This window comes from Mycteria americana, chromosome 3 (assembly GCF_035582795.1).
Source record: "Mycteria americana isolate JAX WOST 10 ecotype Jacksonville Zoo and Gardens chromosome 3, USCA_MyAme_1.0, whole genome shotgun sequence".
Classification (NCBI taxonomy): domain Eukaryota; kingdom Metazoa; phylum Chordata; class Aves; order Ciconiiformes; family Ciconiidae; genus Mycteria; species Mycteria americana.
Genome location: NC_134367.1, coordinates 47,270,485 through 47,286,283, shown reverse-complemented (window position 1 = coordinate 47,286,283; position 15,799 = coordinate 47,270,485). Strand labels below are relative to the sequence as shown.

The 15,799-nt window shown below is 39.0% G+C and overlaps 1 protein-coding gene across 1 annotated transcript in view; it reads left to right on the top strand.

Annotated features, from left to right (window-relative positions):
* The window catches only part of SIM1 (SIM bHLH transcription factor 1), a 47,711-nt gene extending 36,800 nt beyond the window's left edge, over nucleotides 1-10,911 (top strand). Inside the window, exons 10-11 of the mRNA XM_075497323.1 lie at nucleotides 6,543-6,948; nucleotides 10,181-10,911. Coding sequence (XP_075353438.1) covers nucleotides 6,543-6,948; nucleotides 10,181-10,911 — 1,137 coding nt within the window. The remainder of the gene's footprint in view (nucleotides 1-6,542; nucleotides 6,949-10,180) is intronic.
* Nucleotides 10,912-15,799: the final 4,888 nt, after the last annotated feature.

The following is a 15,799-nucleotide window of genomic DNA, read 5'->3' as shown; positions in this document are numbered from 1 at the left end:
ATTACTTCCTTGTTTTCTTTCTTTTTCCCCTCAGAAGTACCAAGGGTAAGAATTTCAGTCAAATGACATCTGCTTTTGACAGAAGGAATATTTAACTGAGCGCCTAGATATTAACTCAGGTTCTTAATTTTAAGAATCTAGTTTTGCCAGAGCTTGTTATGGCTCTCGTCGTTTAATCATTTGTTCATACGCATTTCTGTGGGTTGTTAAAGAAGGGTCTTTCTCTTGAATGTGCTACACCAAACAATTGTAATAAAACTGCTCTAAAGAATTGGGAAAGATACCTACAATTAAGTCTAAATTAGATTTTTAAGATGACAATCTTTGATTTACTAAAATTATCCTTCCTCTCGCCTTACGTAGTCCTTTCAGAAGTCCTCATTTGCTAGCAGGACAATCCCAACTGAAGACCTGTTATCCTCCCACATCAATCTGCTTTCTGAAAGTGTGACTTTCATCAGTACCTCCTCATTCTCTCTGCCACCAGAAAACTAGCAGTGCAGCATTGAGACTGTTGGTTTATCAGGGATTGTTGTCTGAAAGCTCAGGATGTTTAGTCTCCAGCTTCATTTTGCATCCTCGCTACCAGCTGCCTGGTAGTAAAGTCACAGATTTCATCATTCAAAAAGAAGCAGCCGTGCTAGTTGCCAATATCTTGAAAAATGGTCATACCGTTCATTGTAGCACATCACCACAAGCAACGCTGGCAGCTTGGCTTTGCATCCCTCTCATCCTTCTCCACCACTGAATAAACTGTTGAAAGACTAAGAAAAGCTGTTGTGAAGAACATGCAGCAGGTGGTATGGCCTGTGTCCCTCAGTCTCCAGCCCACGTAATTTGCCAGTCAGTTGCAGAGAATTAGAGTGTGACTCAAAAGCCACGGCTGAAAAGTGAAGTCGTGGGTTTTAGCTTACACAGGAGCCTGGGTTTGGTGGAGGAAGGAAGCAGGAAGTTTATGAGTAAAATAATGGCAGTGGGCAAAGTATTTCTTAAAGTTAAGTGCACCTAGGAGATTTTAAATGTACATTCTTTCCTTTTCCCCCCGCCCCCTCACCATTTACTTTGCTTCACTCTTGAAGAGAAAAGGGAATCACATGCTTTATTGGGTGACAACTGAGAATCCTCTCCCTTGCCAGCTGTGTGCCGCTAGGATATCTACGTGAGATGTGAACTGTACGAAAACCATGTTAATAAATTTCAGATGAATGTTTAGTACTAGGGCACAAGGTGCATACTTTGGTCACCTAAGACAATGTTAATGCTTTTTTCCTCAAATCTTATGCAAAAGCAGACATAGTGTAATATGGTGCTTGTAGACTCTTTAAGCAAAACCAGAGTTCATTAAATTGGAAGCATTGGTCAGCATCTGGTTAACACTGACTGACGTTAGTACAGTGGGCTAGTGAGTTCTGTGAAACCAGCCCCAGCCAGGGGAACGGCAAGCGGAGAGGAGAGCAACCCGAAATTCATGACACAGCTGTAGGATTTGCCCAGAAACTTTGAACAGTGCTCTTCTAGTCCTTTTCTACCAGAGAGGTGGAGAGCTGAAAGAGGAGGTGAAAAAACAGGAGATAAAGACTTGATATAGATCTGCAGAAAAAAGAAATTGTGAGTTGGTTAAAAGATGCCTGTAGTTTTCCCCCATAATAATAATAATTGTGAGGGGCTCCCAAAATCTAGCCCTGGACCTCGTTTATTTTGTGTTCCCAAAAGCTAGCGCTGGACTTCATTTATTCTGTACACAGGAAATAGCAACAAGATTGGAAAAACATTTTAATTGTGATCATCTGAATAACTGCTTTGGAGTTTAATCTCCCATTAATGATGATTGTTTAAAGAAAATATTTAAAATTGTCTGTTGTCTGCCTCTAATGGAAATGTTTTATGGTGAGATCTGGATAAACGTTTATTGCTTCATATGTCATTTTAGTTCTTGGATAAAGATTATATATATATATAAAAAGAACGCATGCATACAAGTAAGGATATACCCAAGAGCTGTTGGATGGAGGCTTTGGGGTGTGTTACAGCACGCATGAATTTTTGGAAGTAAGAGCCTTCTCTAGTATGTGTATACTAATACACCCGATTTTGGACGTAAATTGATTTTACAGCTCCTTTAAACAGATAATCTGGATTAATTCTGCAATCTACCTCTATTTGGGCATATCACCTAATGGGGTAAAGATAACAGAATCAGGCTGAATTCTAGTCAGCCTTTTTTGTTGTTTGTTTTTTCATTTCTTCCTGTAGCCTCAAGCTTTGGCAACTTCCAGTGTATTCAAAAGCAAAGCAAAGCCCTCTTTTTATAGTAAGCATAACTCCTGATCTGGTGAAGAGTCACCAGCAGTGGGGGTTATTTTAATGGACATGCTGTATTACTTTAATCTAAGCCTTTCACCATCTGTTCTGCCTATAATAGTGAATGCAAAAAGAACATATTTTACATTTCAGGATTACATTAGTAAAAAGTAAGATAAAAGTGATTTAAAAGCATGCATATGTTCTTAGTACAATGCAGCCTGCATCTGTGATGTTTTTTCTCATGGTTAAGACACAAATCAAGAGGAAAGCTGCTAATGCTGATGTAGTGAAAGTTTTTCATGGAAAAGAGCATCTGAGAGGCTTTCACTGTATATTTAATGTTTATAACGATAAAAACCTGAGTAGGCTGCCAGAAAATTAGATATCTATAACATCTATTGTTTGAACATCTGGCACGGTGTGTGGAGCAGGCTGATGTTGCTGCGTATGACAGCATGAGTGCTCGGGCCAGTGAGACACCTGTAGGAATGGAAGGTCAGGCAAAAGAAAATCACCCGAGAAATATTAAGTTGTCTACTGGCCTAATACACTTCCATGGGCTCTCGTAAAGTAAGCTTTTCTTAGACATGGAATTTATATTTTCCTATTTCCTTGCCCCTTCAGCCCTCCTGAAGTTTTTCTTGGGGTGAAAATAACATCAGTGATGGCCTATAGCCCCTTTCTATGTCAGTGCTAATCCTGCTGGTGTGCTCTCATTGTGATGGTACACTGGATTAGCACTCTGGAAGACATTTCTAGTATCCAGAGGTGGCAATTCAGTTTCCAGGAACCAGCTGGAGGACCATTTAATTTATTTATTGTTGTTGTTTATGCCAGAAGACAATTCAGAAATCACCTGAAGGGATTTCAGATGTTGCCTGTCTGAAGTTCTTTATCATGTTTAACTCCTGTCTCCTGGTCAAACTTTGTCAAAAAAAACAAAAATAAAAAATTCTGCCCAGTAGGAGTCAGAAGGCAAAAATTAGCAGAAAGGAAAATATTTCTGCTGAGGCAGGACTGGGATTTAAAAAAAGAAAAATATTTTCACTAATTTTAATTGGCCATCATTTTCATTAAATCTGATTCCGTTTTCTATGGTCTTTCATCACTTGACATATGGGAGCCTAATTCTGACTTGAGAGATAGTGTTTCCACTCCTGTTTCAGTAGAGCAGTATCTTTGATCATCCTTTCATTTCTGCCCCTGTCAACATGTCACACATGTCCGTATTTGGAGTCTCCACCTGTCAACATCAGATTCCCAGAAGAGGCAGTGGTAGGACTGCAGCAGTAGAGGCAGCCTGACGATGCCAAATAGAGATGTGATTAGCTTTAAAGGGAATTAGACATATTTTTGGCCTGTGTCTTCTGATGTTGGACCTTAAGAATAAGCAGTCATATCAAACCTTGGTAGACAATGCGGGCCACAAGCAATTCACTGTGTTAATTTAATTTTGCTGTGGCCTAGCAGCTGCTACGGGTCAGATCTCAAATAATCATCATTTACATCAAGTACAAAGAATATGCATGAAGTATTGTTGGTCTTGACTACAAGGTTATATGACATTACATGGTGCATTTCTGATATACTGAACATGTACCCTTTGAAATCGTTTCCCTTTCTTTAAGAAAAGTGCACGAAGGCCTGTGCAATTGAATCCTTTGTGGTTAGGTTCAAGATGATAAAAAAAAAAAATTGAGCAAGTTTTCAATTAAATGGAGAAATTCCCTCCAAGGGAAGCTATGTTGGATCCTGAGGTGTCCTTAGAAACAGAGAACTAATAGAAGGATATCTATTAGAGCTAAATGAAATTAAGAATTTTCAGCTTGAAAGAATCTCTGGCATTTGTTATCACCATAAATTGTCCAAAAAATGAAATTTCATTATAATATTATTAGAAATTAATTTTCCTTGTCACCTCATGAAAGAAATACTTATTATGAATTTTGTTTTTAATAAGAAAATAAATGAACTTTTAACTTTTTTATACTTACATTTATGCTTATATTATCTTATATTTCAGCTTAACTTTTAAAATTAAAAAATCTCGTTTATAAAAGTCAAATCCAAAAAGAGCACTAAAAATAATTCTAAAATTAAGAACAGGTACCAAAGTAGTTTTCCTTTTGTGAATTTCCATTTCAACTAAAATTTAATAGTCAAAATCTTGTTAATAATTTCTGATTTTTTCATTGGAAACCTAATTTTATCTATATATTTTTGTCAAAAAGATTACAATAATTCAGTCGGTATTTATGAAGATATCTTTGTGCCTAAGCAGTTTGAAGACATTAGATCGGAAAAGATAATAGAAGAGTTAGATGTTCCAGTTGGTCACATAACACTGTGATGGCTGAATAAAGTTCCCAGTTAACGTATGCCGAGTTACTGGCATTTAAGAGAATCTTTTGTGGCTCTGTAACTATCTTACCTCCGTGCAAAATCAGATTTATCCTTTCATCTCTAAAACCTTGCGATGAATTTGGTGATGCTTGCTGACCTCCTCCATATCTACTGGTAGGCTTTTTGCCTGTGGGTATTCTTCGGACAACTAATAACAAAATATAATCGAGCTACTCAAAGCCATGACTCTTTCCTTCTTTCTTTCTTCCTTTCTTTCTTTCTTCCTTTCTTTCTTTCTTCCTTTCTTTCTTTCTTCCTTTCTTTCTTTCTTCCTTTCTTTCTTTCTTTCTTCCTTCCTTCCTTCTTTCCTTCCTTCCTTCCTTCCTTCCTTCCTTCCTTCCTTCCTTCCTTCCTTTCTTCCTTTCTTCCTTTCTTTCCTTTAAAAAACCTATCGTGTTAACAAACAGTATTCACAAATATAAACTGGAATACTGAAGAAATACCCAATTAAATGCCAAAACCACTACTGATGTTGCACAGATGGTTTAAGTTTCTGTAAGTCAAACATCTGGTCAGTACTTTCGATTGGTAAGTGCATAAAACCTTGATCCTGGCTGATAATGAGGAGTTTCATAGCAACTCAATCTAATGAAAAGGAAGGTAAGCTTATGTTTTCAGGAGAGAGGCCTAATGCCTATTAAAAGAAAGGCAGAGTGGGCGTCTGGAAGGTGAGCGATGGAATGGGAGAATTCCAAGGTTTCGTGTTGTAATACATTGATTTGTGACATGAGTGTGCAGTGGTGAAGAGGTGAGCATGTACGGCTTTGGTCTCATCCCAATCCGTAATCACGGGTGAAACTGATTTAAAGATGTTCCGTGAAGTTCGACAGTTCCAATAAATAAAAAGATTTAAAAATGCGATAGCTAAATCTTAGGAGGTTTAATAAGCATTCTTTTTTTTTTTTTCCTTTCCCAAAAAGTATCTAAAAGTTTGAAACATTCATTATGAATACCTAGAAATCTGTGACATTTAACTTAACCCTTACTTCTCTCTAAACAAATGCCCATGCTCCTATTCTGTCTGCTTTTCCAACTGCCTGCTAGGTACTTCTTCTGTGTTGGGAGGGCCCTGCTTAAATGAGGGTGCCAGATGCCCGCTCTGCCTGCTTGGACTAGAGGTTGCCTTTTCTGGCAAATAGGTTCTGGATTTCCCTTGTTCCCACATTGCTACAGAGCTGTGATTTTTAGCTTCCTACTGATCTGCCATCACTTTGGAGCTTTATTCTGTAGTAGAGCTGGTAATCCCAGGATCTACAGGAGGCTTTCTTTTCCCTACTAAAAGGAGGAAAGAAGTTCCAATATACCACTCCAGGTGAGAAAAAAAAAATCCAACAACAAACAAAATATGAGGAAAAGAGAGGGAACCCTCAGAAAAAGAACTTGCAAACCCATTCAGTTTCAATTTGACATGCGAGAGTGCTCCGGGAGCGGTGTTATTTCAGTCCCTTTTGAAAGCATTTTGCCGAGGAGCACTGGGGCACCATTGCTGAGCATGAGCACTAGCTTTCAAAGCAATAGGAAAAACCTGGACGTATTAAAAAAATATTGAATTGCAACATTGATGTTGCTGAGCCTAATATTACACATCATAAAGGAGATGGCTATTAAGGGTCGACATGGGATGTTTTAGACTTTCATGAGGTCTGTCCTGTCATCTGTGAGCTCATTACAGAGTGTTGTACAGGAAAGGACTAGGAGTCCAATCAGAAGGTGCAGACGTGTGGGCACGCTCACAAAAAACACCCTATTGCATACATACTCTGGCTTTCCAGTGCAGTTGCTTGCAGATTTCACCCAGGCGTAGTAATTTCCCCGCTGCTTCTCCTGTCTTGCAGTATTCTGGATTTCACACAGAGAGATCCGAGTCTGACCACGAGAGCCAGTGGGGCGGGAGCCCCCTGACCGATACAGCTTCTCCCCAGCTACTGGAGCCTGCGGACAGACCGAGCTCCCAGCACCACGATGTCTCCTGTGCCTACAGACAGTACTCAGACCGCAGTGCTCTCTGCTATGGTTTTGCACTCGACCATTCCAGGCTGACCGATGACAGACATTTCCATACTCAGGCCTGTGAAGGAGGCAGATGTGAAGCTGGCCGGTATTTCCTTGGCACGCCGCAGCCGGGAAGGGAGAGCTGGTGGGGTTCTCGTTCAGCATTGCCCCTGACTAAGTCGTCCCCTGAGAGCAGAGAAGCGTATGAAAACAGTATGCCCCACATAACGTCAGTGCACAGGATTCATGGTAAGAGGTAACAAGGATTTGCAGAAAGTGGCACCGTCTCAGATAAAGCAACATGACATAAACGCGCAGCTGTTTACGTGAGAGACAGATAATGAGAGACACCTTTGATGTATGTCCTTGTCTCAGAGATCGCATCTGTGGAGATGAGGAATAGTTAAAATTCAAGTTGAGTTTGACAGTCTGGCTTATATGCAGCAAAATATAATTTTGTTGTATATTTCTAATCTGTGAAATTCAGTTGGATATATCTGACTGGTGAGATTTTAAGGATGATCTTAAAAATATAAACAAAATTATAGACTTGATAGAAATGTGTTATTTATTTGACTTAAGATCAAACTACTTTGGATGGAATATATATACTGCAAAAAATTAGAGCTAAATCCAAGCTAGACATTAAAAAATCTTTAAAGTCCTTGGAGAAATTGTTCTCCAAATGATTTTTTTCTCTGCACTGGTTATTACTAGATTCTGTAAGATTTGCCATTTATTGTTATTTAAAATTGGCAATTCAAATTAACATTTGCTTTTGGTTTCAGACATTTATCTCCAGCTATAATTTTTAGCCAATTTGAGGCTCTCTATCCTTTCAGCACCAAGCCTGAACCTTGCTTGGTGTCTGGCAGGTTGCAAACTCAGTGCATTAGCAAATCTTCAGAGGCTGAAGCTAATAAAAAAATCACAGTGAAAAGCTGATCTTGGGTTTAGAAAAATCTGAAGGTCCTTGGGTTTAAAGGGTAGGCTGGGAGTTGAAAGACTGCAACTCACCCAAAAGTCAGAATTCAAGGTTGTAAGGAGAGATGCAGCATTAAAAAAAAATGCTTTTCTACTAAAATAATCTGTCAAAATATAGGTTGTATCTAAAGAACTCATAAAAGCTAATTACATTAGTACCATTCCATTGACTTGCAGAATGAGGCTTTGGAAATCAAAAAGAACTGTACTATTTTACTCCATTCTGAGGAAAATTATGTTGAGAATAGAAAAATGATTAAATAGCAAGTTCTAGGAAATACAGTCAGGAGAAAAATGAGGAAAGAAAAGGAGCCTTAAATTTTGCTGATGAGGACTATTCTCCACTTTTCCTGCGAGAACACATCTCCTTCCTTGTGTCTGTTCTGTACTCCTGTCATACTTGTGTTTCTCTAGCTTTTTCTTCTCCAAAAAAGAGAATTGAGTGAAGTATGATAATTTTGCTGGCAAATTTTATGCATGATAATTCTTGCTGAGCATAGAAAGATACTAATGTAGAAATATCATACGGAGGTACAAATACAAAAGCATTAAATATTTATTCCATACCTTTATCAAGGATAATCAATGCAAATAGATAATATAATTTGATTTTAGTTTGTTCCTTGGTTTTGCTGTAATTCTGTTACAGCAAAACAACAACGGGTGCTGCAGTTATTTTCTTTATTGTATCAAGTCTTACGTGTTTCAGTAGGCCTTCGGTCTGCATGTAGCTTTGGGGGTAAAACCTGACGTGTTGGTCTTAGTTGAGGAGAGGAACATCTCAGCTTCCCTTGCAAATATGCCATTTTAATTTAGATTTAGGCAGTTCCAAACCTTGGTCTTTCACAAATGAAACTCTTTTTGACAATACTATGTGAACATTGCTGTCAGAGCAGTTTCTTTGGGCAGAAAATATTTTCTTCCTTTTCTGTTCTTTTAATGTATGTTCTGGTAGCTCTGGCTCGGAGTCACCTTACAATAATGACGATTAGCTGGCCGGTATGGCAGGCCCTGGATATTGCGTATGAGCCCATGCGTTTCTGGTCACACTCAGGAAGTCTGGGACACTGCAGATGCGGTCTGCGCAGTGAAACAAACTGAGCGCATGGTTTAGAGCTGTGGCTGACCAGCTCCCCAGTGTGTCATGGCGTGCCTGATGTACTGTGTGCTCTGGTGGCTGGAGCTCCCTTCCACCTCCAGGCCCTGGCATTTCGGGTCCAGATCTTAAGAGGATGTGAAGGATAAATTTATGCTCACGAGATACTCCAGGGTGCAGTACTTCCACTTACAAATGGCAGGATACGTTTATTATAAAAGCCCATCACTTATTTTTGTCATGAACTCTGCAACACAGCGGTAGCGGTCTGCCAAAGAGATCTGTATACCTTGACCCAACACAGAGCAGGGGGAACTACCTGTGCTAGTCTGAAAATGGGTTTCCTTCGAGGAGTCCTGTCAACCAACCCAATGGGCCTCACCTCAAAGAGGACTTTGTATGTACTGAGGCAAAGGCATCGTTAAGTAATTTGGGCAAGTCCAACACGCGCCCTCCTGCAGGCACGTATCTCAGCAAATCCTTTATCAAGCCCTTTATTATAGTGTGGCCTCAGTTGGCTGTTCAGGTTTGGGGGTCACTCACTTTCTTTCTAGTGAGGATTGACAGGTCTGATTCTGTCCTTTCAGCTACATGCAAGCTGAACACCTTCTCTGATATGTCTATGGGCCTTATTTTTTGAAGAGAGGTAAGAATATAGTTATATTTTCCCATTCTAAAAGTTTTATACAGCAAATATTTATGCATCGGGATATGACATCACATTTTTACAGTAACCCTGTCTAACAGCTATGGGTTCTTATGCTTCTAAAGAAGAACTGCTTCATTACTTGCATTTATTTATTGTTGTGTAACCTCCTTAATGTCACTACAGGGCCACAAACTATTCCACAATGCTGTCTCTATGTTTTAGCTCCTGGAAAGGCCTAAGACGACATGCTGGAATGATGTACATTTGTAATTCCTTGAGATTTTTGTTTTCACCATGGTCCCAATTCACTCAGATTTTATTGATGCAAAGAGGTAGTGAGGGGTCAGGGGCCTGAACATTGATATTGAGGGCACTTTGACATGCCCTAGGGTACTCTGCCTGGCCTCTAGCTGCTCCAGAAGACACAGAGTTCCTGTAGAGTCGGCGCCATACCTGCTGGGCCTCTGCAGATGCTTGGTTACCCTAGAGCGTCTCAGATGGCACTGGATGTCCGTGTTGAGGTGCTTAGATCTCTTCTTTGTATGTTTTCAGCTGTGTTACTTGTTCCATGTGCAGACACTGGAAACTAGAGGTTGTCACTGAAAAGCAGGGGGTCTACCATGGTGACTTTGTTACGAGTCACTTGCCTCTGTCTTGGTTTTCTGTCTGTAAAATAGGGTTCAGAGTACTTGTTCTTCAAGATTGCTTGCTTCCTTCAACCTCAATGCTTGTCCCCTTTCTCTCTTTCCTAGGGAGAGGACACTGGGATGAGGACAGTGTCGTTAGTTCACCTGATCCTGGCTCTGCCAGTGAATCAGGCGACCGGTACCGTACTGAGCAATATCAGAGCAGTCCGCATGAGCCCAGCAAAATTGAAACTCTAATAAGAGCCACCCAGCAAATGATTAAAGAGGAAGAAAACAGACTACAGCTGCGGAAAACGACCCCTGATCCATTGGTCTCCATTAATGGCACAGGGAAGAAGCACGCGATCTGTTTTGCAAACTACCCTCAGCAGCAGTTGGCAGGGGATGTCTGCCGCGTCCCGACGGTTGCCAACACTCCTCCCTGTGAACACATCCAGCAACAAGACGGAAAGATTATGAGCCCACATGAAAATGACTATGACAACAGCCCCACAACGCTGTCTAGGATAAGCAGCCCCAATTCTGACCGAATATCAAAATCTAGTTTGGTACTAGCTAAAGACTACCTGCATTCAGACATGTCCCCTCATCAAACCCCAGGGGACCACCCAGCAGCCTCTCCAAATTATTACAGCTCCCACAGGCAGTACTTTGATAAGCATGCTTACACATTAACTGGATATGCCCTGGAGCATCTATATGACACTGAAACCATTAGAAACTATTCACTAGGCTGTAATGGATCACACTTTGATGTGACTTCTCACTTAAGAATGCAGCAGGATCCAGCACAAGGACACAAGGGAACATCCGTTATAATAACCAATGGAAGCTGACATTTTTTTTCTAAAAACTTTTGTGCTTTAAAAAATAACCTTTGAGATCTAATTGGAAGATATTATATGTTTTCATGCCCTTGTCGTTACCAGCATTTGATATACCACAGTGCACTAGAAAGAATAACCTAAGGTTTGGGGGTATAAGTTAGTTAACATACATTACTTTTAAAAAATAAAAATGCACTGGCATGCAGGGTTAGAGTGAGCGGAGCTAAACTCAAAGTTGGTGCCATGCAAGGTGAGAAGGATGGAAGAGGTCTAGGCAGGGAGTGCTTGGGGCAGGCTAGCAGAGCAATTTATGCACATTGTGTAAGAGGTGGTTGTTTGGAAACGCTGCCAAGGGCAGACCTTCTGAACTGCATGTGCCCCACAGGTTCCAGCCAACAAAACTGCTATGCACTCTTTTTACGCAGAAAGTTGGAATGTGTTCCTTCAAAATACGCATCAAAATGTGTACTTCTGGTGATCTGTTTATTCCCTAACGGCCAAGCGTGTTATGCTGCTCCATGGTATAAAGCATCCATGGCTAACCAATACAAAATCAAAAAGGGGAGAAAGAAGAGAGAACTCCTCAAATTGTTATTTCCTTGTGTACTCACATGCATAGCTATTTCCATATGCTTGATTTGAAAGGAGTCAAATGAGCAGTATCCTTATGATTAGTATGATCAAATATTTACTTCTACTGTATTTAAAAGAAAGAGAGCCTTTCTCAGTGTAGTTTTGAGAAATATATAGGGCTTGGTTGTCTTGATGTAGAGATGGGAGATTGTCCTCATATTTTTCAAAGGTTGCACAAGGTGGGTAGTGGAGCGAAATGGAAGAAAATTGTCAGGTGAAACAGGGAGAATAGGCTGGAATTAGGAGTCGTCCAAGATAAACACGTTTAACCCTATGGCTATGTACGCCATTTAGTAATAATATGGATTACAAAATAAGGAAAAGTGGTTCTAAGTGGCCAAATAATTAAGAATTAATTTGAAACACAGAAGGAACTGGATAGAATCATAGAAATTTTGCTGTAAAATACAAAGGCAATTGCATAAGTGTAAAAATATGAGAGGCGAGAATAGACAAAAACTGTATGGTTTGTCCTACTTCTGATAAAGTTTTGGAGTAAATTAAGAAAATATAGAAAATCGTAACTACGCTGTCTGACATACAGTAAAGTAATAGGTATGACTTTGAAAAAGAGATGTGCATTCTTCTCTTGCTTGCAGCAGAAAATTAATGAATATCAGAACATATTAGGGATATCAAAATCAGTCATACGTACATTAAAAAATACTGAGGGAAATCAGGGTTCCAAGAAATTCAATTGTATTAAGAATGCTGATATTATCAGGGCCTGTCCAAGAGTTATAGAAGACATCAAAAGAGGCAGAGAAACTTTTTGCAATTTTTAATAATGTCATGAACAAAGAGACACTAATTGATTGGAAAAGAATAAATAAAAAACATATGCTAAAAAAAGTAAAATAGGGCATTTGTAGGCACAATTTCTAGACCTGTCCTTCTTTGTATGGCATTTATGTGTAGTCTCAAAGTTGACTGCAATAGGAGCAGGACCACCGCTCCCTATTATAACAATGTGGAGGTAAGGGGACTTGAGGTGGTTACTAAAATGAGATTAGCACTAAGTCTAGCTTCATTTGTAACATTAAGAAGCTCGACATATGGGACTGAGTCATCAATGGGACTAAATATAAACCAGCACGCTACGGGTGGGTTAAAAATATCTATTTTCAAATAAAACTAATCAGAAGCAAAAGCTAAATAATAACATTATAAGCCACGTAAGTAGAGATGTACTTGAAAGCAGAGGAAATTACCTCTCTGAACTTGGAATATTGTGTACAGTCCTGATCACTCCAAGGCAGATTGTGAATCTTGAATTGAGTAGTACCTTACTCCATAAGCAATCTTTGTTGACTGCAGTGTGATCACTCCTGGTGAAATGTACGTTGAACACAAGGAAGAGCAACACAGTCTGGTCTTTATTATCTAAAGCTTATAATAGAAAAGGTGGAGCAGAGCTCAGCAAAAGATAAAGAGACTGAAAGATCTAATAAAAACTTTAAATAAACTGGGTCTGTCATCTTTGTAAGGGAAAAGAGTAAGGGGGAATGTCACTGGTGTGCACCAAGCTCTGCACAGAGGAGAGATAAATAATGGTCTGAAACTATTTGAACTAGCGGCAGAAATGAGAGACAGGGCATTGAATGTTAGCCAAGGCAAAATGAGAACAAAATGATTTGGCAAGAAGTTTATTTGAGTAACTGCCAAATGAATAACAAAGGTCTTAAAGAGAAGCAGCTAGAGATTTTTGTTTGTTTGTTTGCTTGTTTTAAGATAAAAACAAGGCAAATAATTGAGGGAAAGAAAAACATTGACAACTGTTAACTCAGAGGAAGGAATGGACCAAAATGGACTTCTTTCAGCCCAACAATTGTATATATTCCTAAAGCATAGGAATGAGAAAATATTTTTGATAAATCTAGTTCTGGATACATATTTATTTCACTTATTCCTATGAGTAATATGAATAAACTTGTATTTGGAGCCTCATTGTACAGTATTAAAATACAATTTGCAAAGCGAATTAGAGTAGAGGTACATGGTATCATATAATCCCTACTAGTACACATGAAAATAAGTCTAAGTGTCAATATTATTTTGTATTACATAAGAGTTTCCTAAACTGTTTGGATGAATGGAATTTTGTCAGCAGCCAAGTTTCTTGGGATCACCAAGAACTCTTGTTATCAAGCTTTTAATTAGAAGGCAATAGAGTTCTGCAGACCAGCTGCAGTTCCTTGGCTGTGGCCTAATGGCCACAAAGAGTCAGGAAACCACAGTTTGGGCACTGTTGTATTTGCATTCTGACAGGCACTTTTGAAAAATAGAAGACTTATAAAACAAACAGGCACGATATAAGATGCTTGTACTCTATATGATTTCACCTAGGAAAAAAGCCAGTGTGCTATGCAATAAAAGTTCCCCATTCTTATTTACTGTGATCCCAAAATAAAACTTCCCAAACTGTAGTTATTTATCCTATTTTTAATAGTTCCAGTCCACTCCAATGACAAATGCAGCAAAATGCACTGTACTGAATGGAATATATCAGGAGAGAGGTCTGTACATGCAGCCCCATGGTGCTACAAGCAAAGGCTGACGCTCGCTCCCCTCATGGGATTCCAGCAACTGGCACTCCTTAGCACTTCAGTACAGTCTGCCAGGGGTAGATGCCTTTTGTCAGCTAATTTGCCATCCTGCTTCTTTAGATAGCCAGGAATTTCTTCTTAATTGACCAAAAGCATTGAGTGTTGTAAACATAGACTCTGCATGCTACATGAAAGCAAGTTTGCAATCTTAATTATAGCATATAATATCACTGCAGCTCATATTACATGTATTTTTCAATATGGTATAAAGCTTATTTTTTCCATTACATATTTATTTAATTCAAATTTTCATTTAATATCCTTCAAGGATATCATCTTCTTTTTTTTTCTTTCTTCCTTTTCTAAATCAGATAAGGTGAGAGGAGATGTTTTGCAAAATTGAAAAATGCAAGGCATTTGTACCAAATATATTTCAAATGTATCATATTAGTGAAAGGTTATAACTTTAAACAAGGTATATAGGTTGTGTTTTGGAACAGAAACAATATAAATTGCTGTGTTGCATCATTTCTCTAACATAATACTGTTTTGCTATTAACACCAAATTAATATTTTGTAGCTACTCCAAATACAGAGTGACCACGGCTCTGGCAAACCATTTCTTACTGATAGTGGATGGTGCATTATGATTTTGGTGCATTATGATTTTGCGATATCTCTTTTGTTTAAAGAAGCAAACCCCCCCTCTCTTCTTTATACAAAACTGCACCCCAGGGGCACGGAGTTTGTAATTTTGGACAAATTTGCAAAGCAATTCTTAAATTAGAGGAAGAACCTTACTCAGCAATTTGTCCCATTGACTCAGATGGGAATATTTGTGGAGTAAGGTACTACTTAATATGTGTAAGCGCAAAAAAGCTGGCTTGTGAAGAGGCAATAGGCTTGGGGATTGTTTGTAATTTTTTTTTTTTTTTTTAAATCTCAAGATGTGAGTATGGAAACTATGGAAGGTAATAGCTGTAATGGCTGTTTCTACAGTAGAGGTTATTTATACACACTGAAAAGATGAGTGCATCTCTCTGCACTGAGGAGCCCCAGAAGTATTTCTTAAAACTTTAAATGGCTTTTGTTGATGTGCCTGCAATACTGCCACAGGTTACACAGTTAAATTCTGCTCTTTTAAACTCTTTTAATCACTCTTATCTGATTCTCATTTTTATCTTTGGACATGCAGCATTTATTCATTAATGTCCCTAAGTATGTTAACCACCATATGTTCATTTATGTGAACATCCTGAGTGAGTTGGAAAAAAATAAAAGGTCGCATAGGATTTCTGAAAAAGGCACAGCCACCCCAGAAAATCAGACTGGCTGTTCCAAAGGTCAGTTAACCCTTTAGTCAAGAAACAAAGCTGTGGCATACGCATTGGTTTTCAGACCTTCTGCATACAAAGCTGTATATAATGGGGATTATAGCACACGTTTCAGGATTAGACATAGCTATGTCTATTTTAAGGTGACTATAGTTAACGTCTGGCAGCAAATGGGTTCAGGCTCTGATCTTTCCATGAGTTGCAAGTTTACTTAAAACACCTAAGGGTCTAAAGGCAATACAGGCTTTGTTATTAGGAACAATGGTGGATGAACTGCTTTCCTGGAGGTATACTGGATTAGCTCCAGACACTTCCACAGTGTGAAGGAGAAGCCATTTTATTTTATTTGCAGTTAGTATTGAGGGTTAAATATTTCAGCTGTAT